This window comes from Monopterus albus, unplaced genomic scaffold (genome assembly GCF_001952655.1).
Source record: "Monopterus albus unplaced genomic scaffold, M_albus_1.0 scaffold112.1, whole genome shotgun sequence".
NCBI lineage: Eukaryota > Metazoa > Chordata > Actinopteri > Synbranchiformes > Synbranchidae > Monopterus > Monopterus albus.
The window spans coordinates 1,513,963-1,538,741 of NW_018127992.1; the positions used below are offsets into that span (position 1 = coordinate 1,513,963).

Consider the following 24,779-nt stretch of genomic DNA (forward strand, 5'->3'; position numbering starts at 1 on the left):
TTCAATCATCCCTCCACTTTCCCATCCACATGAAATCTCTGCTTGTTAGTTCTTGACCAGGGATGACTAATGAGTAAACAGAGGAGTTAGATGCATTTCATTTCCTCTCTGCTGCCAATTGGAGGCTTTTAATGGACTGGGTAGGTGTTGTGATGCCCGCAGAGAAGAGGAACATTGTGTTAACAGCTGTGGAGAGGTGCACAGGGGACGAATCACTGCAGGATCCAGAGACAGCAACACAAAGAGAACATCAAGTTTACAAAATCACAAACATTTAACGTGCGCACCACAGCCAGCAGCACATAAGGATGAGTCTAAACACATGCACACACACTCATTTAAATATGCAGAGAAATAGGAGCATGTGTTCCCATAATCACACTCACACCCTGGCATGGTTCAGGGTGTGCTAGACAGACATGGTTTCTAGATCATTCAAATCTGGCACGGGAAATAGCTCATGGCACAGGTGTGGTAAGCAAACAAATCTCGTTAAACCAGATGAGTGGTAATGATGGATCCAAATAAAAATGTATTTCCTCTGCGAGACCAGACGGAAACACATTAAGCTCATCTGAACAGCAACTAAGACCTTGGTTCACTCCAGAATTAATCCCCGATTACAAATAATAGTTAATCTGTCAATTATTTAGTCTATAAAGTGTGAGGGGAAAAAATGATCACAAGCTCCCAGAGTCCATGATGACACCTTCCTCGCTTTGTCCAACCAACAGAGTCCAAAAGCAAAAGGTAACTTATCAATAATGACTGAAATAACAGAGAAATGGGGATGTGGTGGACCATGAAACTCACAGTTCAGATCATTTTTATTCAGTACTCAGCTGTTGAATTAACTTAACCAAGTAGTTTGTGAGCGATGTGATGAAACCGTTTTATAATCACAATCATGCTCATGACCGTTTCCATGACAGCGACATCTGTAAAGCGACATTTTCAGGCCGTGATGGTCAAACTTTGCAATTAATCCACAGTTCCCACGTGTTGCCAAACTGTGTGTGTGTTTAATATTTCAGGAACACTGCGTCGAGTCAGAACAGCCACGTACTTTCATGTAACTTACCTCTACAACACACACACACACACACACACACACACACACCCTGTGCCCCACAGCAATTTGGGCAGTTTAATAAATGAAACCCTTGAGAACACAGGAAGTTGGTATTTCTACCATGATTTCCAAACTCAACTTTGACTTTGAAGAAAGCTTTCTGTGCTCCACGTGGCAGGCTGCAACTAAAAAGTCCCATTTGTATTTTCTCTTCTTACTTTATACTGCATGTTGGTTTTATAGTTATTGCCATAAAGTCAAAGCCCTCAACCTCCCTGGCTTTCAACCATCATGACATGCAATTATGAACATCTGCAAGCAAATGACTTTAGGTTCTTAATTTGAGTAAATGCCAGATGTTTCAAGACCTCATTAATTCACGGTGTTCATCAGATGTTGGTTATAATAAATTCAAAAGACCTTCGTCAGTGACCAATTTTAATCACCTGCAGATTTTTAAAATGAATTAACAGCAAGTTAAAAACTCTGTTAAAAGCTCTGGGGTCTTCATGCCACATTAGTTACACTCAGATATGAACCGCTTTAAAAATATCACATCATTGTTTTTATCTTAAAGGATAAGGTCACTCATTTTCTGTAGTAACAGTATTTACAGAGTCTAAAACCAACAGTGAATTGTCTCTGCTCACTGTTAACATCTGTCAGTCCTGGTTTAGCTTATTCGTCCATGTTATAGACCTCCATGGTTGTTCAAAAGCAATTAAGAACCCATCAGGGAAGCGCACTGATGCACTTGTTGACATGTTTCCTCATTATGAAACACCAGACCATGATATTAAGAATATCCAGAGATCTTGTGCATGGGCCCTTGAATCTTACTTACTGTACATCAGATGCTGTAAAAAGTTGTGGCCGTTTGGAGCCTTTAGGGCACAATTTTTAACAAATATCGTGTGCGGTGGGGGTGGTTTGTAATGAAGAAATGTCACCCAATGCAGCGCTGTGTTTCTCTGATGGGTTGCTAAAGCAGCTCGAGATGTTAATAAAGCAATATCCTCATGATGTAAACGTTCTCTTATGCACAAGAGACTGGTTTAGGTTAATATAAGTTTGTCCTTGTTCACTGAAGCGGTTTTCTACCACCTGCACCACAGCCTGCATGAAAACACTGATATTCTGAATGTGCACAGGCTGAGTAACAGGCAGACACTGATAAGAGAAACTGGCATTGAAACCACACAGTAAGAAGAGCTGAAGGACTCAACATGCCAGTCATAATCATAATCACCATGCAATGTGCAACCCCTACAGAACACTGTGTGGCTGGCAAAGGTGGTTTAGAAAGAGATTAATAAAACAAAAATAGACTAATCAAAAAACTATTGATCCTTGGTCATGCATTCACAATAAAGTACTTAAAGTAATTAGAAGTATAAAAGATAGTTACCAGCAGCTCCTCTGAGAATAACTTGACCCCCACTGCGGGAGGCTGAACCGGATTCTGGCCCTCTTGTCACCGTCAGTATTTCAGCTGACCCTGAGATCAACTCTGACCTCCTCTCAGCCCCACACGGGCTCAGCACCGCAAAATACGCAACACAGACACACATATGTAACTGAAACCACACACAGCCACACAAATAAACAATATTACAGCCAGACAGGAGCACATGCACACACACACACACACACCCCCGCGGCCTCAATGTGAGAAGTGGCTCGTTAGCAGACTGTAATCAGCTTAGTGCTCTCCAGTGCCCACCGGCGTTAAGCTCTTTACAGACAAACCCAGTTAAAGCAGCAGAGTGATGCCACGGCCCCACATCCAAAGAGCGACACAACAGTGAGACACACTCAGATCATGGGGAGAAACACTGTGGTCATCAAGATAACCACCTAGAGGTGTGTGTTTGTGTGTGTGAAGAGTGAATGCAGAGTGTGAGAAGCAGGGAGACAAATGAGTGTGTGGGAGAAAGGAGGGAAACACTCCTTCCTCGTCATCCTCCTGTGCACCCAGTAACCCCAGTGGGTGGCTGCTCCGTTCTTCTAGGCCTTGCCCGAAGCTCTCTGGCATACATCCCACACCACAGTGCACAATCAGAGCTCTGTAGCCACAGTCATGCTTGTACAGGGAGTTGACATGATGCCAAGCGCGCGCACACGCACAGCAATATACAGATGGACACACTCACATGCAAACTGTAAGAAAAAGTACATGTCAATCCAGGCTAAAAACCATAAAAGAAGGGCTGCAGCCAACCAGTATTTCCATTATCTCTTTTAAATTAACAGATTATGTTTAATCTAATCTAATGTGTCAGAAAACTGGCAAATGTGCCTGAACACCTAAATATTCCAGGTGTCAGAAAACTGGGAAATGTGCCTGAACACCTAAATATTCCATTTCCAAACACAGAAAAGAAGCTGAGAGCAGAGAATGTTCCTTTTCCATTGTCACTTAGAAAATCTTAAGCACAGATCTCTCTGACCTCTGACCCTTAAGACTAGTTAGACAGGTAGCTAGCAGCAGACTGGTGTCATGTGATAGTTACCTGCCCCTTCTCTGCCTCTGACTGGCAATTGTTCATGGACCAGTTACAGTTAATGATCAAAATAGGCTGGAACAAAAAGCGTAGGTGTGTGTCAAACTCCCACACACATAGAGGACAGAGTGCTCGTAAATCAAAACACAGCAGAGACTCTCAGGATAGTGTTTTATTACGCGACTATTTTGGTCCAAACATTTACCCACCAGTGTGACACCTGGTCTTCTGAGACTTACTCGCCTACGGAAAATCTGACCCTGCTCTGACGAGGCCTGCTTCTAGTCTTTATGCTAAGTTAGCCACCCTGCTGGGAGTGGTATCTATCTTACCTCATTTCTAGGCAAGAATGCAAATAAGTCTTTCTATAAATCGATTAACCCAAAAAACATTTCAATTACAATGAGTAATTCATTTGACTAATCTTAAACAAATATTCCAACATTTTGGGTCACTCACTTACTTACAGAAAGTCAGATGAGGAGATTGATCTCACTTGTGTGTGTACTCATTGCACTGGCTGTATAAAATATGGGTGCCATGACAGCTCCCAGAAGTGAATCCATCACTAGTCGATCGTCCCAGGTGGCTGTTCGCAGTTTAGGTCATAAATCCCCACCCCCTCTGTGTTAGTGGATGTGACATGGGCTGAACTAAAAGCTCAAAGTACAAATCTGATACATTTTTCCCAGAGGTCACTTCTGTGGCTTTTGGTGGATAGTATCACATTGATGTGTGTACAAGTGGTCATTTTTATTTGATAATATAAAAAGAGGTGCATTTCAGATGATTTGGCAGCTTTGATTGGCGGCCTGATGCCGTTACTCCACTTCTGGTCACTACTGCGTAGAATCTGGTTGCAAAATGCCAAGATGACAGTTGCCATATTCATGATATTTTGGCTTCACTTTTGCATCATGGAAGGAAGTGGCAATGTGATGTCCATATTTAAATATGGTCAGTGATGTCATCTTTCCAGTGAAAAGGATTGTTTTTTGCACAGATTAAACAAAAAGAGATGTTTCTGAGTTTTAGTAGGTGACAGAGGTGCTAACTGTTCCCACCTGTTCCCAAACAAGCTGCAGCTTCATCATTCAGACATGCATCAATATCACTCTCGGTGAGAAAGCAAAAAGTATACTATCTAAAATACCAAACTCCAACTTTGATCACTAATTCAGAGTGACACTAATGTATTGCCTGTTAACCAAGCAATAAATCAAACATTCAAAGTATGACGTGCACAGATGTGCGTTCCAAGTCTGCGTTATGTAACATACTGAAACCTTCATAAATTCACAGAATCCGTTTAAGCAGGTGCCTGCCCTTACACACATGCTGTTTGACAGACACGCTCTGCAAGTTATCTGAAACCCGTCCCTCTGATCTGACATTCAAATAATGTAGTTTGTACCGAGTCTGACGGATGGCCTCGCTCCGCAGTGACCCTACAAGACGTGCATTCATTCATTCATTCGAGCACCTTGTACAAAAACACGGCCGGCTGCAAGCTCCGTAATCTGTGGAACATGATTATGAGCAGGAAGAAGCAAAGTCTAGTGTGAAAATAAAAAAGAGGGAGCAAACAAAAAGTCCACTGGGAAAGAGAGAAAAGACAGGAAGAGAGAGGGGTCTGAAGAATGGAGGAGGAAGGCAGACAGGCTTTGTTCAGGACAGAATGAGCAAAACAGGATTGACAAAAGAGACAGGAGGTGAAGGTTACTTCAGCCATTAGCTGAGGAGCTTTTGACTGATCCCTGCTTCCCGAAAGGCGATTGGCTCGGACGACCTGGCTCTGCTTTTATGACTTTGAGCAAAATACCATCAACACTAGAGTGTGTGCAACTTTGTGTGCATGTGTGTGTCAACCAAACACATCAAGGCTTCAAATGTAAATAAAGAGTTCTGAGCTGAAAGGCAAGCACAAACTGTACCGGTGTTGTTCTGCAACATTCAATGACAAGTTCAGCGCTTGCACAAACAAACACACACACACACACACACACACACACACATTCAGTCTGTCCAGAGGCGCATGTGCCAATACAACTCGTTCTCCTGTAGCTGTGAGTGTGTGTGTGCATGCGCCAATGCATGTGAATAAGGCACTAGTCAGTCAAAACATGACTAGAGTACTGAACCAAGGGCTGACGTTTTACTGCCTAATTACTATTTGCTCGGCTGGGCGGCTCACCAGAAACGCGCACACACACACCCACACACCCACAAAAGAAAAAGGGCCACAACCGAGGTCTTACTGATGAGCCCTTGAGCAAAAGGCTTAACCCCTGTGGATGAGGGTAACTCGGTAACTGACTGAGGAAAAGTGTTTTTTGGTCTGAAATACATATCCTGGTCTTGTTCCTACATGATACTAACCTGCATATCTGTGGATTCCAGGCTGTTGGTCGAACAAAACAAGCAAACGTTAGCTTGACAAATAAACTATTAATTGATTAATGAAGAACATTATCAACAGATTTGACTATCAAACTCCCAAATATTGACATTGCTACTTGGATGAAATGTATTAAATCAAAATTTATTTATACAGCACTTCAGAAAAAACAACTAGTTGACCAAAGTACTTCACATCAGTGCTTCTAAAATGGAATGACGTCATAGTATACAGTGGCGCAAAATGAAAATACCCAAGTACACATACCTCAAAACTGTAAATGTACTTAGTTACTGTCCACCACTACTTCACATACATAAGAATACAGTCAAAGAAACAGTAAAAACATTAGAAGAGGAGACATGTCAACTCCACTATGATCCAATAATAAGTCTTGAACAGATCTTATGTTAACAGCTGAACTGTTCCACCGTTTTGAGTCCATCACAGCAGAAGTGCGATCACCCAGCCCTCGGTACTGAAATCTTATTTATTTGGGCAGGTGTTTAGTACTGGTACCATCTAAGGCATTTGTTTACCCGTGTATTTTATTTATGTGATGTTTTCCTGCTTTGTTTGTCTCTATACTGTTTTTTTTGTTTGTGTTGTTGGTCTTGATTATCTTCTGTTTTTGTTTTATTTTACTGTTAAGTATTTTTAGACAGGTGCTATAGAAATAAACTTTGCTTTGCTTTATGCTTTTGGACCTTTAAAAGAAAGGGGCTGAAGGGATCTAACGGGCTTGTGCCACTGAAGTGCCTTAAAAACAAATCCCAAAAACTTAAAATCAATTCTGAAATGAAGTGGAAGCCAGAACAGGGTTTTCCAGTATGTGGTCATGCTCACAAGGACTTAGAGCAGCGGTTAGAGAAAACTAACTCCAGAGTATATCAGAAGATCTTTCGAGTTGTAGATACAACATTCACACAAAGTGTGGGCGTGTTTTTAACTTAGGTTTAGTGATAAGCCAGGAATTGATGAGTCAGGTGTGTATGGCTTGTGATGGCTGCAGATTAGACCAAAGGATGAGTCTGCTACATTCTGAACCTACCTGGGTGTGTGGAATTATCGGCATTGTACACAAAGCCACACACACCCTGTGTTCCTCTGATCTGTTCCTCTTCAGGCTTCATGTGATGAGCACAAGAATGAAGCCACTCAGGTCCTCTCTCTCGCCCTGACCTCGTGGATGTGCTGTCAAAGACGAACATCGTTCTTCTGCAGCTATTAGAGAGAGCAGGCAGAAAGATCCAGCTGTGTGTGTGTGTGTGTGTGTGTGTGTGTGTAAGAACTGACATGGTGTGAGAGAAGGGTAGTGTGGCCTGACCAAGGTCTTGGCAGAAAGAGTGAGAACAAAAGCAGATGGTGATAACATGGTGGGAGTGAAGCAAAGAGATGGAGTGAGGGAGGAAAAGACAGTGAAGAGACATAGGAGGCAATGAATGAATGGCTTTTTTCCCCCCACTGGTTGTCACCAAGGTAACACAAGCATGACGCACGCCGCCTTCTGTTCGTCAGACATCAAACCACACACAGGAACAAGGTTCAGCCCTCACGGTCTCACACCACACTTTGACACAGCTGGAAGTCTTTTACTGCGGCTCAATGTCTCGCCTCACTGCGGTGACGGAGCCGTGTCAGCGCACCGTGACATCCCTGCTGGGTGCCCATATCTGGCCACATCCTACCACGACCGCCACACCTATCAGCAACATGGGGTGTCGGAAAACCTTCAACGAGACAGAAGGGTAAAACAGTTTTTAACCCTGGTTGTAAATTATATTTGAACTAAGCTGATCTACAGCTGAATGTAACAACTGTTCCTAACATGTAGCAAACAAACTCAAGGTGAGCGTGCCTCAAGTGCACACCTGTGTGTTATGAATTTTTTTTTTACTTAAACGCTGGATGCCGTTACATTTGAAACTGTAACACCACTAACCAACATAAACCATCTTGACAGCACCTGCTTCCCAGGTGTCGGTCCGGCTGCTCAGCGTCTGCTGTACATTTACCATAACTCTGTCAAGCAGCTAAACATCCAAGACGGTGCCAGATGTGACTCAGCCTTCGAGTCCTCTAATATGCACGTGTGAGGGACAGATACACAACCTTCTAGACTTCCTGAAAACCCAAACAGAGGAAGGTTGTTGCTGTGTGCAGTGTGAGTTTGGTGACTCCCTGAACAAACCACCCAAACAAAGCAAACTGGACTTCACAGAACTTAGCATCCTTGGATTTAACAAAAACAAACCACCCTAAAAGAAGACAAAAAAGGTGGCAGCTGAGCTTTGTGATCTTCTCTGCTGTCGCCGTGTAACTATGCAGATTGTTCAGCATCGTCCCATGAGGAAAACATTCGGTGTAATTAGGCTAATGAAGGAAAGATGAGTTTGCAATGTAGAAAACTGATCAAATTTCCAGCACAATATGGATTATGTAATGATAAGATGCAGTGGTGCAGCTCTCACTGTGTCCTGCTTTTCATCTCCATACACTCCCGTAAATCTCAGAATGAGCCACAATAAATAAATAAATGCTAAAAGCTGCTGAAAATGTTGAGAACCACCGGACCTTGTATTTATCCTGTCGCGTGTTCACTCCTGCTGTTTTGACTCCGTGTCTGTGTGTTCCTACGCACAGAGCGGAGCTGTGTGTCACCGAGAGACCAATCATCTGTGTCTGGAAAATGTGAGCATCTGTTTGCGAAGGCTGGAGCTCAGTGCACCTCTAGTACCGAGCACAAACAAGGATAAGAACAAAACACACACACACACTGCGCTGAGCCTCACCCTCTTCTGGGGTCACATCCCATCCACGTGGTTGTGTTTTACACTACTAGTGCTGTTATTCTAACCTAAAGAAGCATCTCAGCTGTGTGTAGTGTGTGTTTATCACAACATAGACTCTTTACGTGCTCACCTCAAGTTTGTTTAACGATTTAATGAACTAATACTTACTGAAATAGTTTGAATTTCTCATTCTCCTTAACAGGTTTTCTGCTTTATGGCTAAAAAGAAGTCCAACAAGGAAACAGGAGCAGTTTTACCCAACTTCTGAACGGGCAGCAGGAGTTTGTACTGGAGCGGACTGAGATTATAGTTTCATTTACATTTTAACAAGGTTTAATTTCACACAGTAAGGAAGAAGAGAAAAAAGGAAACGTGTTCCTCCTGTTTTGTGGGTGTTTTTATTGGTGCACTGATGTATTTTGTTTAAATTAATGTTTTTTTTCTTGTGGGGTTATATTACTAAAACGATTAGAAGCTAAACTTTCTGCTCACAGTTTATAGTGTGTCCTTCTGCCTTAACTTTGGCCTACTTCACTTATCATAGTTATGTGTGCACGGTGATGGATTGTTATATATTGTATTGACATTTGCAGTGTGCTCAGATAATGTGTTTGCTTATCTGAAATTTGTATATGCATCTGCTTGTTCCTCTTGTTCTGGCATAACCAAAAGAAAACTGGAAAAATATCCCAAGTTGTAAAGAAAGAATTTTCCTTCAGCTTCTTTTAATCTATGAAACTGTCTGACCAATCCGAACCTTCTCTCTGATGAACCGAAAGGAAATGCACCTCATATCCAAGCCATATCGTCCCCTCCTCTGAACTAAAATCCAACTATTGAACAATAAACTCCTCAAAACTTTAAGAACGTTTCACAGAGTCATTCCATAAAATCTAGCAATTTATGACTAAAAACTAAAGATATACTAGAAAATATTCATAAGACGTGGGGACAGTGCTCTCTCTCACACACACGGTCAGTTATGAATGAGTTCGGCCCATTAGGCAACAACAACAAAAAAATGTAAACAGCCTCATTTCTGCATGTGAACCGTCAACAACATTCAAGCATTTCATAAACTATTTCCGTGCTTTATGAGCACAGTGATGATGGATTAAATAAACACGTGGGTCTGTGGCTGGCCTTCAGGATTTATTTTTATTCATATTTACTTTATATCTAGGCTACAGCTACAAATGCATGGATATCCCCATAAGAAAAGCCATCCTCATGGGGGAAGCAGCATGTCTCAGGGAAGGATTTTTAAAGGCCTACAGGTTATTCTGAGTCTGGCACACACCCACCTCCAGATGGCAAAGAAATAAATAACTGGCTTGTAATAAAAAGCCGTCACATGGTTTTCCTGGAGGAGATTGTGAGGGTGGTGGTTGAATGAATCTAAATTAACATTTTGTCCTGAAAAACCAGTCGAGTTTATGAACTAATGGGTCACTCGGTTCTGCTGAAGGGCACGACGGGCCTCACACACACACACACACACACACAGATCCAACACACTCACATTTTCTCTGTAAAGATACAGCTTTCAAACGTCGCACATTCATTCATCATTTGGAATGAACTAGCTCACCCTGCTTTTCCTCATTATCAAAACCCCAAGAGGTTATTTTTAAACATTACATAATACATAACCGCTGTCCATTAGGATTCCTTTTGGCACACGTCCCACTACTGATGTTCAGTTTTAGCCTTTGGCCATCTGTGCCAGAAGTATGCACCCCTGAGACATGCACACAGTGTTCTCCTGTACAAGCTGGTGCCTGTTGCAGAAAAAAAAAATCCTGTAATTACAGCAGATCAGAATCCTTTAAAAAATGCACGCAGACAATGAAATTAATCACTTCTAAATTGTGTTTTTGTCTGGTGTAACATTAAGTTAGCTCTCAGGTACCATCCCTGTTGGTTGTTGTCTCGTTTCTTTTTCTCCCTGGTTGCCGTGTGCTCTACAGCAAAAACCCTAAAATCTTCTGCAAGCATTTAAAGGTTCCAGTGAAAAGAGAACCGTCTGAAACGAGTAAAGACAAGGGGGGATTTTGGTGAAAACATGTTGAACAATAGTATGTGTAGTGAACAGAAGGGAGGGAAGGAATTTCAAAAATCCATCTGCTGAGATGTCAGACAAGGATGGGAGTTGTGACGAATGGATCAGCGGTCAAATAGAAATACAAAGACAGCATTAAAGAGGAGATAAGAAAGGAATCAAGAAAGAAACATAGAAAAGACAAATTATAGAATGCAAGAGAAAATAGTTTGAGGAGAGCCCAGTAGTCTTAGGCCTTAGCCCTGTTGAGGCCTGCCAGCCCACTGCGGCAAAAACGCTCGAACAAAAGGATCATTTATAGGAGGAGGAAGGAGCAGGAGGAGGAGTGGAAGGATGAAAGGAGGGGGAACACTGTACCGAGGCATTTGAGAGCTGTGTGAGTGAAACACTGGCCCCATCTCAACATTCACAGTCAATGTGTAACATTTTCCCCCACGCTCCCCCACGCTGCCCCACTGACGTACTCAGCAGCCAGAGCCCATATGGTCCCACTGTGGAAGCCTGTTAACCTTTTTATTTAAATTACACCTAACAACACCAGTTGCTTCCACCTCCATTTCCCAAAAAACCAACATGGTGACACACAGCACAGATGTAGGCTGATGGTTCATTTCCATCAGCGAAATCTGTGAAAACCAACTGTTGAGCTCATCACAGGGGCCCAAGAAGAACCTTTGCTAATGCTTTAAATTCTTCATTAAATCTAAATGTGGATCCAGGCTGTGAAATGTTCACCACAAAAACCCTGGAGGTTTAAATCTAACACAAGCTACAGTACGAGTCATGTGGAAGCAAGCAGTGCTACATAAACAAGGCTTGGCTGGATGCAGTCATCACAGGAGCCGCACTGTGGAAGATTAAGTAAGACTGCCGACTGTCTTACCAATGCACATAAATCCACATCTCCGTTTAAAAGCTGCTCGAGCTTTTTGAAAGTGCAGGCATCTTGTTTCTTAACAGGCCAATTTAGCACAGATTCAAAGAGACTGGAAACATCTCCATGACCTAGTTAGGGTATTGTTTAGCTGTAGTGGTATCCCACAGCTACAAAACCGCCTTACACAGTAGGAAAAAATGTAAATACAATGAAATTCATCATCTGCACTTACTGAACTCCCTTGCTAACAAAAAAGCTCGACAGCACTGCAGTGTGTATAATGTGCAAGTGTGCAAATTAATCTCATTCCTATATTACAACAAGAGTCCTGCAAATTATTAAACCTATTCTAGTATGATCAAGCAGTTTTTTTCCTCTTTAACAGGCTAAACATAAAAACTGAGATATCTGCTTTGATTAGACAAGAATTTTTATAGGTTGTTTTTACAGCTAAATCTACAAACCTGGCAACCCTTTTCCTTCATTATAAAATAATAATGTTAAAGCCTTAGGGCTCTGGCAAGTCTGACATGTGACCCATAAAAGAATAAATTAATTAAAATAGCATGTCCAGGTGGAGGAGAAACTGAAAAAACAGGGTCAAAGTTAAACCTTTCTAAACTTGGGAGTGTCAGCGACAATGAGTCTGAATGGTTTACTTTGCTAAGAGTAGCACTATGGTAAGATGTGTGCAACAGCTCTTCTCTCTGAATAACAATGGCTCAACAGGAACAGATGGATGCTTGTCAGAGAGGCAGCCGTCAATTTGCAGGCTACATGTAGCAACATTTTTCCAGCTACACGACTCTGGGCTTTGTTCAGACTTAACGCCTAGACATGAAATAGCAGTCCTATTCCTGGGCAGGGTGTGCATGTCTGAAAGGGGTCTGAATCTGTACCCAAACACAAAAGGAAAAACTGAACTGAGGGGGTGTATCACTGAGACACAACAATCAAGAAGTCTTGAGGGGATCAATAGTCATTTCCAGAATATACATATTGACTGATATTCTAATAGGTTGCCTGGCCTTTAACTCCTTACATAATCAGGTAAAAAGTACGCATATGCCTTTAAAATACGCCAAGCTCCGGAAAAGGAAATCAATTTACAAAATGTCAGAGTAGTCAATCTATATCTCATTATGTGCAGAAAGTCATACAAATCATGTGTCTATATTTTGTGATCTGGCGCCAACTGAAGTTTGATTATGGCCGGTAAGGGAAACTCTACGTCACTGGGTTATCTTGAAAGCACCTGAATAATGTGACAGAGCACAAATAGGAAGTCAAAGAAATAGATCATAGAGAAAACTAAACAAACATGATTACAAACACAATCTGTTTTAAAAGAAAATGAGCAACTCTTACCTGTTCCCTCCTTGTTTCCATTCTGGTGCGTTCGCAGCTCCTCTGATTTGTAGAAGTCGATGCTGGCGTATGTGTTAAGGCTGGAGCTGCTGCTGCTGCTGCTGCGACTGCTGTGCCCGCTCCCCCGATCCCCGATCCTCCACCCAGTGCAGAGAAGAGGCGAGAAGGAGCCTGGTTACCTGAAGGTCCATCTAAGCCCAAATGGGGGAAATGGGGACTTTCTTTGTTGGCCAAGTCCAAGTCAATGTAATTAAGCCCTTGCTCTGTGGTCAAAGTCTGAGTGTTTGTGGGAAGGGGCTGCTGTCCAGGAAGGAGAACCTGAGTAGGGGTATCAGATACAGCACCATTCCCCCACAGCATGGATTCAAAGCCCAGCCGACGGGCCACAGCTTGAGCATGTTCTGGAAAGAGAGAGGCAGTGGAAGAAGAGGAAGTAGACGTTGACGTAGACGTGGGGAGGGAAGGTGAAGCAAGAAAGGTTTCTGAGCAATGTCGCCTGCGTCCTTGGGGGTCAGCTCGGATAACTTTAGCCCCGTGATCTAGGTTGAGTCCCGGTTTGACTAGGGGAAAGTCTAGACCACGTGACAGTACTGGAACTGTCCTGGTGGGGGAAGAGTCTTTGGGGGAGACACTGGATGATAACCTAGGGATGGTGTTGCTATTCAAGCTGAAGGCCATCTCTGTGTAGTCTCCACAGGATGTAGGGGACTCAGACTCAGTCACTGATGGAATATTTTCCCTGCTTCTCCTTAGTGGGGCTTCAGCCTCTTCTGCTGCCTCTTCACAAGGACCAGAAGTACACTCATCACTGGCTTTGGGGGCATGAACAAGAGTTGGAGGTGTAGGAGGCGTGTGGAAAGAGGGGAAAACTAGAGGGGTAAGGGAGAGGGGTGAGGGGGATGGAGAAGGGCCCAGGTCCATGTTGACATATTCGGATGCAGCTGGGGGACTGATGGGGGCAGAGGGGCTAGGGGAGATCGGAATAAAATCCCCTAAGCAAGAAATTGGCCTGTGTTGAGGATGATGACTGCTTGAGCCATGAGGCAGTGATAAGCCATGCCTGAGACCCCTGCCACGTCCTCCTCCAACTCCAGTCTGGCTGCACTTCTCCCCCTTATACTCAATGCTTACATACTCTCCAGGGCTCTTAGGTTCTGGGGGTAGAGGGTTCTCACGGACCCTTGGGAGGGTGTTAGCCTTGGATACATCAACAAACAGGCTCACCGGTCTGTTTCTAGTATGGCTACCCTGCTTGGACAACCCACCAGAGCCCCATCTCTGCTGGAGCTTACTTCCATCTCTAGCCTGAGTTCCCACAGCCATTGTGCTCATTGCCTGGGTAGCTCTGTCCTCGCTCTCCCCAAGGCTCTCGCTGCTGGCTGAGCTGGAGGAGTATGAGGATGAGGAGAATGACAGGTGGCACCCAGCCACTGAATTGCCTCCTACTGGTTGATCCTGACGACCTCCCATAGTCCTACCTCCACACATTCCCCTGTTAAAACTCCCATTTGGCCTTCTGGCTCGTCCAAGCCCATCATCGAAGTGTCCAGACGATGGGTTATGTTTGTATGACCGTGGAAGTGAATAGTAAGAATACACCATCTTTGGGGCTTGCTGTTGTGAACTGGTCTCCAAATGACTAGTGTGCTCAAGAGATGGGGGGCTGTCACTTACAGAAAGTGCACTGATTGGAGACATGTTCATATAGTCACTGCCTGCCCTACTGTCTGCACTGCCACTCCCCACCCACGCCTCTCCAGAGAGACCTCCACGCTGGTCAGGGGAACAGCTGCTATTGGGGGACATTATCATGTAGCCGTCAGAAGTTGGTGGCCGGATTTGCTGTGGAGGGGACACACTGCTGTTAGGTGTCATGGCCATGTAATCATCAGCAGGTCTGGAATCTGATCCTGGGACAGAGACAACCTGTGACTGAGACAAAGATACTGGCGGCTGAGTGACACCAGGCAGCATGGACATGTACCCATTGTCCACACTTAAATCTACACTACCACCTTCTCCAGCACCCACTTCACCTTTGAACTCCCCTGCCACATCCAAGTACCCTCCTCCTCCCCCTGTGGACCCAGCACCTATAACAGGTTCCCTCTGTGTGGAAGAAGAGGTGGAAGAAAAGGACTCGCGGCTGGTGCTCCTTGACATGACTGCATAATAAAATGAATCATCTGCAGGCTCCTCAGCTCTACGCTGACGTGGGGCCAGCCTCTCCAGGGTCATAGGCGGTAAGGAAGCTCGCTTGCTCAGAAGCCTACGGTCAGCTTCACATTCACGGCTGGAGGAGCGACGCAACACTCTCTTGGTCTGGGGCTGGGACCCACAGACTGGCGTTTCTGGTGCTGGCAGAGGGCTGGATGTCAAACCTCTTTGATTACTGCTGCCACCACCACTATGCTGACCCATCAGGATATAGTTGGCACCCTCCTCACTAAGGGACTGGCTGCCAATGCTATCAACAGAGCTTCCAGGGAGGCTTGGAGAGGGGAGATGTGTGTGATCCCCAGGACTAGATCCATACTCGTCCGAGGAACCGTAGTCACTGGGTGAGCCTGAAACAGAAGCACGATGGGAGGGGACATGACTGTAGGCACCAGACCCTTGACCAACACCAGCAGATGATGGTACAACCCCAAACTCAGAACTATGCCCAGAGCTTGAGGGGAGGCTTGAGGCTGAGGAGGGCACTGGGGTGGAGATAGAGCGCATCAGCCCAAGAGGGGTTTTAGCAGCTGTGATGGGGGCTGAACGGACTGACTTTGAACTGAGAATTGGGGTTGTGGAGCAAGAGCCATTGGTGGAGGGGCTGGAGCTCAGCCCTTGGAGTGACACAGTCCCTGCTATTCCATCCTCTCCCTTAGCCCCATCACTAGCAGTGCGAGACCTTGGGAAGCTATGCCGTGGAGTGGGAGAAGCACTGGCAGTGCTGCCTCCTACTCCACTGTTAGTTCCTCCAGGAGGTTCAGTTCGAGGCCTGCGGATGAAGCCCACATGGCTGGGAGGAGGGTTTGGGTGGTGGCGGCGTGAGGAAACACTGATAGGGTTAGAAGCAGTAGCGCCTCCTCCAGGGCCAGAGTTCGACTGAGATTTGCTTCGTTGACGAAACTCCTCACTCAGCGCCTTCATGGCATCTAGCAAGGTTTCATGCATGTTCTGGGCCACCACCGAATCATCCACCTATGATGTGACACAAAAGCTTTCTCAAACAGTAAATCAGAATTCTGGTGGAGTCCAAATTTATTAGTGAATTCATTCTTAGTTACAATTACAGCCACTCACTCAATATAAACTCTATTTTTTGGACAGCTGCATTTTATTAAGCACATTTGAATTCAAGTTAAATTTGTTTAAAAATGCATCTTTAAATGAAGACACCTCAAATACGGGCCGCTCTTTGTTTAATTTATTAAAATTGTATGAATATCTTAAAATATTTTAACTAGATTTGCAAAACCTGAATTGACCCAAAATGCAGGGTTACATTGACTCTTAACTGTAACTTTGCCGTTTCTGTCACTGTTTATTATAAGCTTATATATGTGAGGTTGGAGGGTGAAGCAGTCAACATAAAGGGTGTTGTATTGCAAATGACAGGCTCACCTGCATCCAGAACTCGCCCGGGCCTGTCACGGCAGAACGTCCCACCTCGACAAAGAAGAAGTTTTCTGAATGGCCACAGCGTCGCACGTTCATCAGCTGCAGCACCACGGCAGCAGCATCAGAGTTGAGCTTGACAAAGCTGATCGTCTTGTCAGTTAGGCAAAGGCGGTAGATGCCCACCAAGTTCTTGGCCTGACCCAGGCCTTTGGGCCACACCTTCACCTGCCACACCTCTTTGAATGCAGGCCCAGGATTGGGAACACCATAGTCCCCTGCAGTCCCGCTGTCAGTGGGGTTCTTACCTGCAGGGACAGGACAGACAAAGAAGGAGATTAAAAGGCTGCTGGAATGAAAAAGGAGGAGGCAATGACTGGACAGGAAAATACAGAAAGGCAATGAAAGCTATGCCTGGCATAACCAGGGGTATACCAAGTGAAACCATCACTATTTGTGTTAGGAGAGCACCATCTGCCTTTATTATATGAGCTGTGTTGATATTGAGCTTTTCACCGAATTTAAACCTACATTCACACAGAGCATGCAGCACCTACTGAAACCAGCTCAGTAGGATCAGCTGTGCATGGACACACATACAACTGCACACATACCAGTGTGGAAACATTAACAGCTAAAGTGCTGCAAAAATGACGACTTTCAAAGTGAAGCAATATGGAACCATCATGGAAAATACTTAAGTCAGTCCTCAGTAAAACCAAAGCAAACATTGCCAGTAGATGGTCAGAAACTTTGTACTGAGCAAATTAAACTACTATATCTAGTGTATTTCTGCAGGGGTACAGGCAGCCCATTCACCCTTTGTGTAAAGCGTTCTGCATTTAGACAGATGGGAATGACCGAGGCGAGGAAACAGCTCTGGGTGCTGTGCAGCTCATTGTCAGAGGCTACTGAACCTGCCTGCCTCTGAATATATCAACACTTTCACCTCTAAGCTTCTTGACTTCCTGCCACAAGGAATCTCACATCTGTTGACTAAAAAGCTCAGGACCAGAGGAACACCATAATGTGACTCATGGTTTAGGGCAATTTTTAATTCTTCTTTAAAGGAAACACCCTAAAATTTTCCTTAAACTTAGTCCTTTTCCTCCCACGTGCTACATTTCATCATCTTCTGTCAAACTGCCAGGTTGTGTGAACAGGATGGCTCCCAATCTACACCATAAGTCATCTTCATGACGGGAGCGAAACCTCCGTGAAGACGCTCACCTGTTCCCCGCATGGGAGCCACGATGAACTCGAACACCTGCCTTACCACATGTGGCGTATTGATTTACTGACAGGACAAGTGATTTTCTGACGAGTAACAGTGAAAGATCATCTTTCACAAAGCTTGTGTGGTACTCTGCTTTAAGGTTAATCACAATGCACCCTGACCACAGAATTTCCCAGGCCTATGCTGCAAACTCCTACGATGACAACCATATGTAAGAACCACATAGTAACTGAGCTTATGTTGTGTCATTTATCTAGATCCTCTTCCTAAAACATTTTTACTTCTGACTGCAAAACAGGGAGCAGTCTCCTGTGTCTCACTGCGTCCTCTTCCACTGTGCTGCCCTAAAATTTGAGGATCATTCACAGCTTGAAAGAGTCCTAGAATAGATGTTTTGTTCAAAGCTATGGAGGCTGTGGCTTGGTGGCTGTGTGTGCAGGCACACCCCCTACATTAGATGAGTCAGTCAAGGCCACGCATGGCTGTTTCATGTTCTGCTTTTCTCTGTGTGCGCACAAGGAGCCCTCGATTTAGATTTACAACAGGAAGGGGCGGTGTGGGGATTTTCAGTGAGGACCGAGGGAATGAGGGACTGCAGGAGATTGGAAAGATTATCAGAGAGCTATTAAAGAAAGAACGAAGAGCCTTTAAACCTTTAAAGAGCAAAAAAGGTTTATTTTAGAATTGCTTGGATTAAAATAAAATCTAATTACAGGCTTTTTTTAGTCTAAAATTAAACTTGCTTTCTGAGATTGACTCCAATTGCAGAGCAGCATGTTCGTGGTGGATTATGGCTCTGTTTTCAAGAGCGCATTTAACATCTTGAGTAGAGCACAAGTGTTGTTTGTTTTGAGTACAGTGCAGCCTTAAACCTCAGCTGTGCCCTCAACTGCACTTACACACAAACACTCTTGATCTCAGGGCCGCTCATCCAGTGCTCTCTTGCTGATTCTCAGAAGCACTGGAAAGGTTGTTCCTAAATCCAATAAGGGTGCAGACTGATTAAACATCAGAGTGTTATAGGAAGCTGGGGTTGGTGATCATGGATAATCATGAATTTATAGACTTTTTTTTAACGGCACATGAAGAGGTTATCACCCGGTCAGCTTCAGTTGCAGCACAACACCACCCCTGTACAGCATAATGAATCCTCAGAAAGCCTGCACACAGAACGGCCCTTAGCAGGAGGTGAATCTAACAACTAAAGCCAGATGCACATGAAAGCAAAATACACCTGGAGGTAATGAGGCGCCTCGCTGGCTGAACAGGGACGAGGCGATAAGGGTGATCCAGCCAACCTTTATAGAGCCCAGAGGGAGCGTGTATACTGGGTCAAAGAGTTCTCACAAGGTGAATGAATTTAGTTAAGTTTCAATATAGCGTTTCCCTTTTTAGCCACCTGAAAACAATTTACACTGGCTTATTCGCGCAGCAGCTGTTTACTTCGCTTTCGCCACGACCACACATGAAACTTGTTACATGCGGCTGCCAAATGGGAACATACACGGGCAACACTGCTGTCTATTCATGCCCATTTATTCACTGTGCTCCTGTGCCTCCCTTGATATCACAGACTGTACATAAAGAGGCCATAATCTGACCCAATTTTATCAAACTGGGCTTTTAAATATGACTGTACTTAATGATGTTAAGGCGGAGCTGTGTCTCCCTTGCATTCTTATTGCCTTTGCATGTTAAGGGAGCGTGTGTATGCATGTGTTTAGGGGGGTATGGTGATGCGATATCTAACCCCAGGGCTGCCAGATGCCTGCTAGGATATTGACAGACAGCCCCCCCACCTTGAGTGACAGGCTGAATATTGTTATCACATAAATCCTAAGGAAGTAGGTCTTAAGGGCCCGTGGACTGTAACAGCTCACACAAACAAGGTAGGGGGTATTGTTGTTGGTGCGCTGGGTTTAAGGTTTTAAAAAAAGGAGCCATGTTAAAGCTGCATAACAATAAGTCTAGCATCTCCACCATCTTTGCATTGCCACCTTTATCTTACCATCAGGGAACTGCCTTTATGTAATCTGTGACAAACTATTTATCTTATATATTTAGAGCGATATGATAAAATCACTGTTCTTAGTGAGGGAATGCAGCCCGCAGATCATGGAAAACTACTCTGGCATTGAAGCGGCTGGCTCTCACTAGCTTCTGTTTCAAGTTTCTGATCTCACTGCCCTAGCACGTTATGCTGCGCCATGCACAGAAACTTCTGAAAGCTAAACACCATTCTGTCTCGGCTACTGTGCCCCTATACTGTAGCACCACCCCTACATACCAGCTTACCAGTGGAGTCAGACAGGAGAGAGCTGTGCATTCGGTCCTAGCATGTATCTGAGAGAGAAAGAGAGAGAGAGAGCCACTCTCCAGCGAAAACAGCTGGTCTAATCTCTGGCTGCCATGTGTGCCCATTCCTCCTCTTTTTCAACTCCTCTGCTTCCTATCTCTTCATCCACCTCTGCCATCTGTAATCCCCCCGTTTGGGCCCACGCTCAGGAACGCAATGCTTCCCCTGCACCAGTGTGTGCCTAAGGTTAGTTTCACATGTGGATTGTGTTAGTCAGAAGAGTACACACACGCACAATTTTATCGATGACACATAAAAGGTTTGCTGACCCTCGACACTGACATGCAAATAAGCTGTGTAGAAGTAAGCTGAACAAACTGGAAGCCATGTTGCTGGTTAGTCTGGTTCAGAATTTCTGAAACCGATATACCAAAAATGGAGAAGGGAGAAAGACCGAGCATCGCGTCTCCTGAGTTAACTGTATATGTGAGCAATATCAGGCATTACTATTACAGTCCAGCACCATTCTGTGCTTTTACTGTCCATAATGGTGACAAATTCCTTATCAGAGTCACAATATCCTTACGCTTGCACATTTTCCAACACATCAACTTCAAGAATGGACTGCTCACTTGCTGCCTAATAAATCCCACCTCTTGACAGGTGCCGCTGTAACGAGATAATCAGCGTTATTCACTTTACCTGCCAGCGGTTTTAATGCTGGGACTGATTTTTTTTAATTTACGACAGTTTGAGCTGTCCACATTTGTAAGACACAGTTAAGGTAAAGTACTGTTTAAGCATTTCTAAGAGATGTCCAGAGTAAACAGGAAACTCTCCAGCTCTCCAATACCCTGTTTACATTCCTGTGAGCCAAGTTTGTAGAAAACCAAATGTTTCATCCCGCTGTCACCTAATTTTGATTCAGAACTCCTGGATTTCATTTCGTTCCCACTGAACAATGCGTCCTTCTGTATCTATGTGAATATGATTTTAACATTTGCTGTTTTTTCAAAGACCTTTATATTTGCTGCAATGACTGAAAAAGCCAGGATTCATCTTGTGTGGACACACTGGTGTGTTCCAGTAAATTCAATCAATGCAGTATCTTGGATTGCATCTCCCAGAGGAACAGCACACCAGGTAATGAGGAAGGTTTGTCACTCATTTCATTTAGTGCAAGGCCAACTCATGAACTTCCTGACCCAGACCGTGACAGCAGTAATGGGCTGGTTTCAACCAACAGCAATCAATACAGTCCACTACTACAGGATGCTTTGCATTTATAGCCCCACGGCTCCATCATGTTCAACATATGGCTGCTGATTGACTAAATAGATCATGTTGCCCCTGGCCTTTCCTCGCTGTCCATCAAATCCAAGCACTTAACTGATGGGCTGCTTCTGCGGTGAGCCGACATGACGCAGGGTGCTCGAGGCCTTTTCTGACTTGTGCCTGCTACTGCAAGGAGCTGCTGCATCAAAACAAGGCAGAGCTGAAGCCCGGCTGCCAGCTTGTCGTGTTAAATGAAATTACTGAGTGTTAATGTGCGCAAACTATGTATGCAAAGGAAATACTCTGTGGCAGCTCAGCGCTCTGACTGAAGCCCTGTTAGAGAGGTTTCCGAGCTCCTCTCCAGAGGGCAAGGCAGAAGAGGAGGACACAGTGGCACTGATCATTCTGTTAAACTTCCTGTCAGACTGCCTCCAACTCCACGCTCTCTCCTTGAGCTTGTTAGCACACACTGTGCCACTGGCGGCTGACCCTCGAGACAATAATTACTGCCTAATTAGGGAGATGAGCGGTACTTAAGCCCGGCTTCACATTTAATCAGCCGGCTTGGCGAGCCGCTGGTGAGATCCAGACCTCACTGGCTACAGCAGCCAAACAAACAGTCTGACAGAGTCCTTACTCTAACAATGACCTCAACAATTAATGGGCTTTCTTTGTATTTGAAGATTAATCTTCTTTCAGGCAATTCATTGATTGTTTTGGCACTAAATCGGGGCAACTGTATCAGCATTTATCTGGGGTGTGTGTTTGTTGACAGTGTGTCATTTAGCGCCACTGGCTCCACAGTTTAACTGTGCCATATTGTTTTATTCAGGTCAACGACAGTTCCTAACGTGGTGCCCGAGCTATGGGGCAGTTTTGCTGGCAACTCCACTGCTGGGCTGCAGTGCAGTGACACAAATGTCATCATTCAGCGTCGGTCCCTCACAAACCAGTAAAAATAAACATGGGAAAGAGCAACAACAGCACAGTTTCACTTTTGTTGGACATTTATGGAGAAGCTTCTGATCAAGCCAAGCTGAAGCAGTTTAAGGACATTGCGCAACCTGACCAACGGAGAAACAACGTTGTTATTCTTGTATGGACGTGGCTCACATTTCAGTTAAATCTATGCATGTGTGGCAGTTTAGGAGCTCAGCAGTGTTGTTTGTGTTGATATGAACCATCGACACAAAAAGATCCGATATGACACCGACTAAGAAACTCTGAAGTGAGGATGAAGGCCTGTGATGTGAACGTAGCCTTTCATTCCAGCACCGGACAGGACAACAGGCCAAGTGAGCAGCTACACAGGTGTCAAACTGAAGGAGTGGTCCTCTGGAAACCCTGTGAGACAGACAGTGGAGCATCTGTTGGCTCTGGGCCCCTGTTCACAATGTGCAGGCTGTGAATTCTTCTGTCTCCCCACTGGGGGACATACAGTGTCCTGGCAGAGGAGTAAAGGTAGCTTTAAGCAGTAATTAGCTGTGACTACATACAAAACCTTCCCTGTACTTGCCTGGCACATGTGTTTTTTTTTTGTATGAACACAAACTGTGTATGAGCTGTGGCACATTACCAAAAGAAAATGCCTGCTTACAGTTTACACAGTCAGCCGCAGCCCTGTCACTGCCAGGGGGGGGTGATTAACACGGGAAACAACACCTTCAGCAACAAAGGAGGGAGATGAGAAGCCGTGACTGCAGAGCAATTCTACAGGAGTGGCATGATGATGGCGGACGCCGAGGGCACTCACCTGCTCAGCTGCAGCCTGTCTGACCTTTGTACGCAAGCACTTACTGTAACTGTGGAAGATTAGACTGTTTGCACTTTGGGGAGATTTTATTTGGTTGGAAAGAAGCAGAAAAGGTTCACACGGCTCCTCAGGCGTGCAGCTCCACTCCAGCATCTGTCTATTCGCTTTCCCGTTTCACAGAAACGTGTCAAATACTTGAGAAGAGTGGGCTCAGAGTCGCGCGTACACACACAGACACACATGGTTGTGTTAAAGCAACGGGGAGAGCCACAGTGTTGACACAAACTCCAGCTCTACACTGGATTCCCCCAATGCAGCTACTGGCAGCCTGCGACTTTTCTGCAGCTTATGCCAAACACCTCACTCTGTGGATCGTAATGAAAAGTGGAACATGAAAGACACCAGGATGAGCTGGCCTGGTTCTCCCTGCTTTCCCCGTCACTGCTCAGCTACTTTATGTAACAGAGCAGCAGGTCATGTGTAAGAAGTACCTTGAACTCGTTTGACAGGATTGCGTCATGTGTCCCTTGTGGTCTGTCTGGTGGGGTGGGCTGAACAGGTGATCTGAAAGTGCTGTGCTCCTCACTATCGCTGGGACAGCTGTGTTTACACAGGGGTTGATAGAAGCCAGTTGAGAGAAATCTACACTGATGATTTTGGGGGGGCAGGGGGTAGTTTGAAGAAGTAATCGGCTGCTTTCTCATTATCAATCAGGGAGTAAATATAATGTTGAATGAATGAATGAATCAAATGTGCCTGTACTCAGAGTCATGCTGGGACAGTAATCTCTGAGATCAACGCCTGATGTGATATTGCAGTGTCAGCAGGGAAGAAGAGCACACAAAGTAAACAAAAGGCCACGGTGTGTTTGAGCAGTTGACTCGGGGAAAGAGAAGCACACAGCTGAGCCACAGAGACAAACTCCGTAAAGACCGGAGGCCAAGCCTGACCCCAGTATGATAAGGAAGGATAAGCTCCACTGTCAGAGATCTGTAAACGTCCGACCTGCTTTAAAGGTCTAAAGAGTGACCAGCACCCAGCGTGGAGTCATACACCTCAGTGGGAGTCAACCCACGCCAACATGCTTTTAAATAACCCTGTTTATCCAAAACACTGGGACGAAGCGTGTCCCGACCTGCAGCGCGCTGTGCTGCTCTCCTCTGCCACGTTTGTCTCCTCATGCACAACTGTGTGTGTGTGTGTGTGTGTGTGTGTATATGCATGCATGCGTGTGTGTGTATTTGACTTTTGCTTACTTTTGCACTGAAGGTCCACCATGGCCTGGTACCACTCCTCCTGGTCCGCCTCGTTCTCCGCGGCCACGGCGAAGCTCTCGGCCCGGGTGTAGAGCACGATCATGTGCTTGTTCTTGGAGTCGGCCCGCTTGTTGATGTTGAAGCACGTCTCCAGCGCCACCGCTTTCTTCGGGATTGGGGCTTTGCCGCGGAATTTCTTCTCGCTCTCGTAGTACTCCAGGCGGGCTGGGCCGCGCTCCGAGGCGGCGCGGAGCACGAAGTACCGCCGGTGCATGGACTT

General features: G+C 45.0%; 1 protein-coding gene across 1 annotated transcript; it reads right to left on the reverse strand.

Annotated features, from left to right (window-relative positions):
• Positions 1 to 6,619: 6,619 nt before the first annotated feature.
• On the reverse strand, positions 6,620 to 24,773 carry LOC109966482 (insulin receptor substrate 1-B). Its single transcript, XM_020611340.1, is given in 5 exon segments — positions 6,620 to 7,704; positions 13,074 to 13,179; positions 13,182 to 16,265; positions 16,689 to 16,990; positions 24,500 to 24,773. Coding segments are annotated over 5 exon segments (3,894 nt in total). The 3' UTR covers positions 6,620 to 7,576.
• Positions 24,774 to 24,779: the final 6 nt, after the last annotated feature.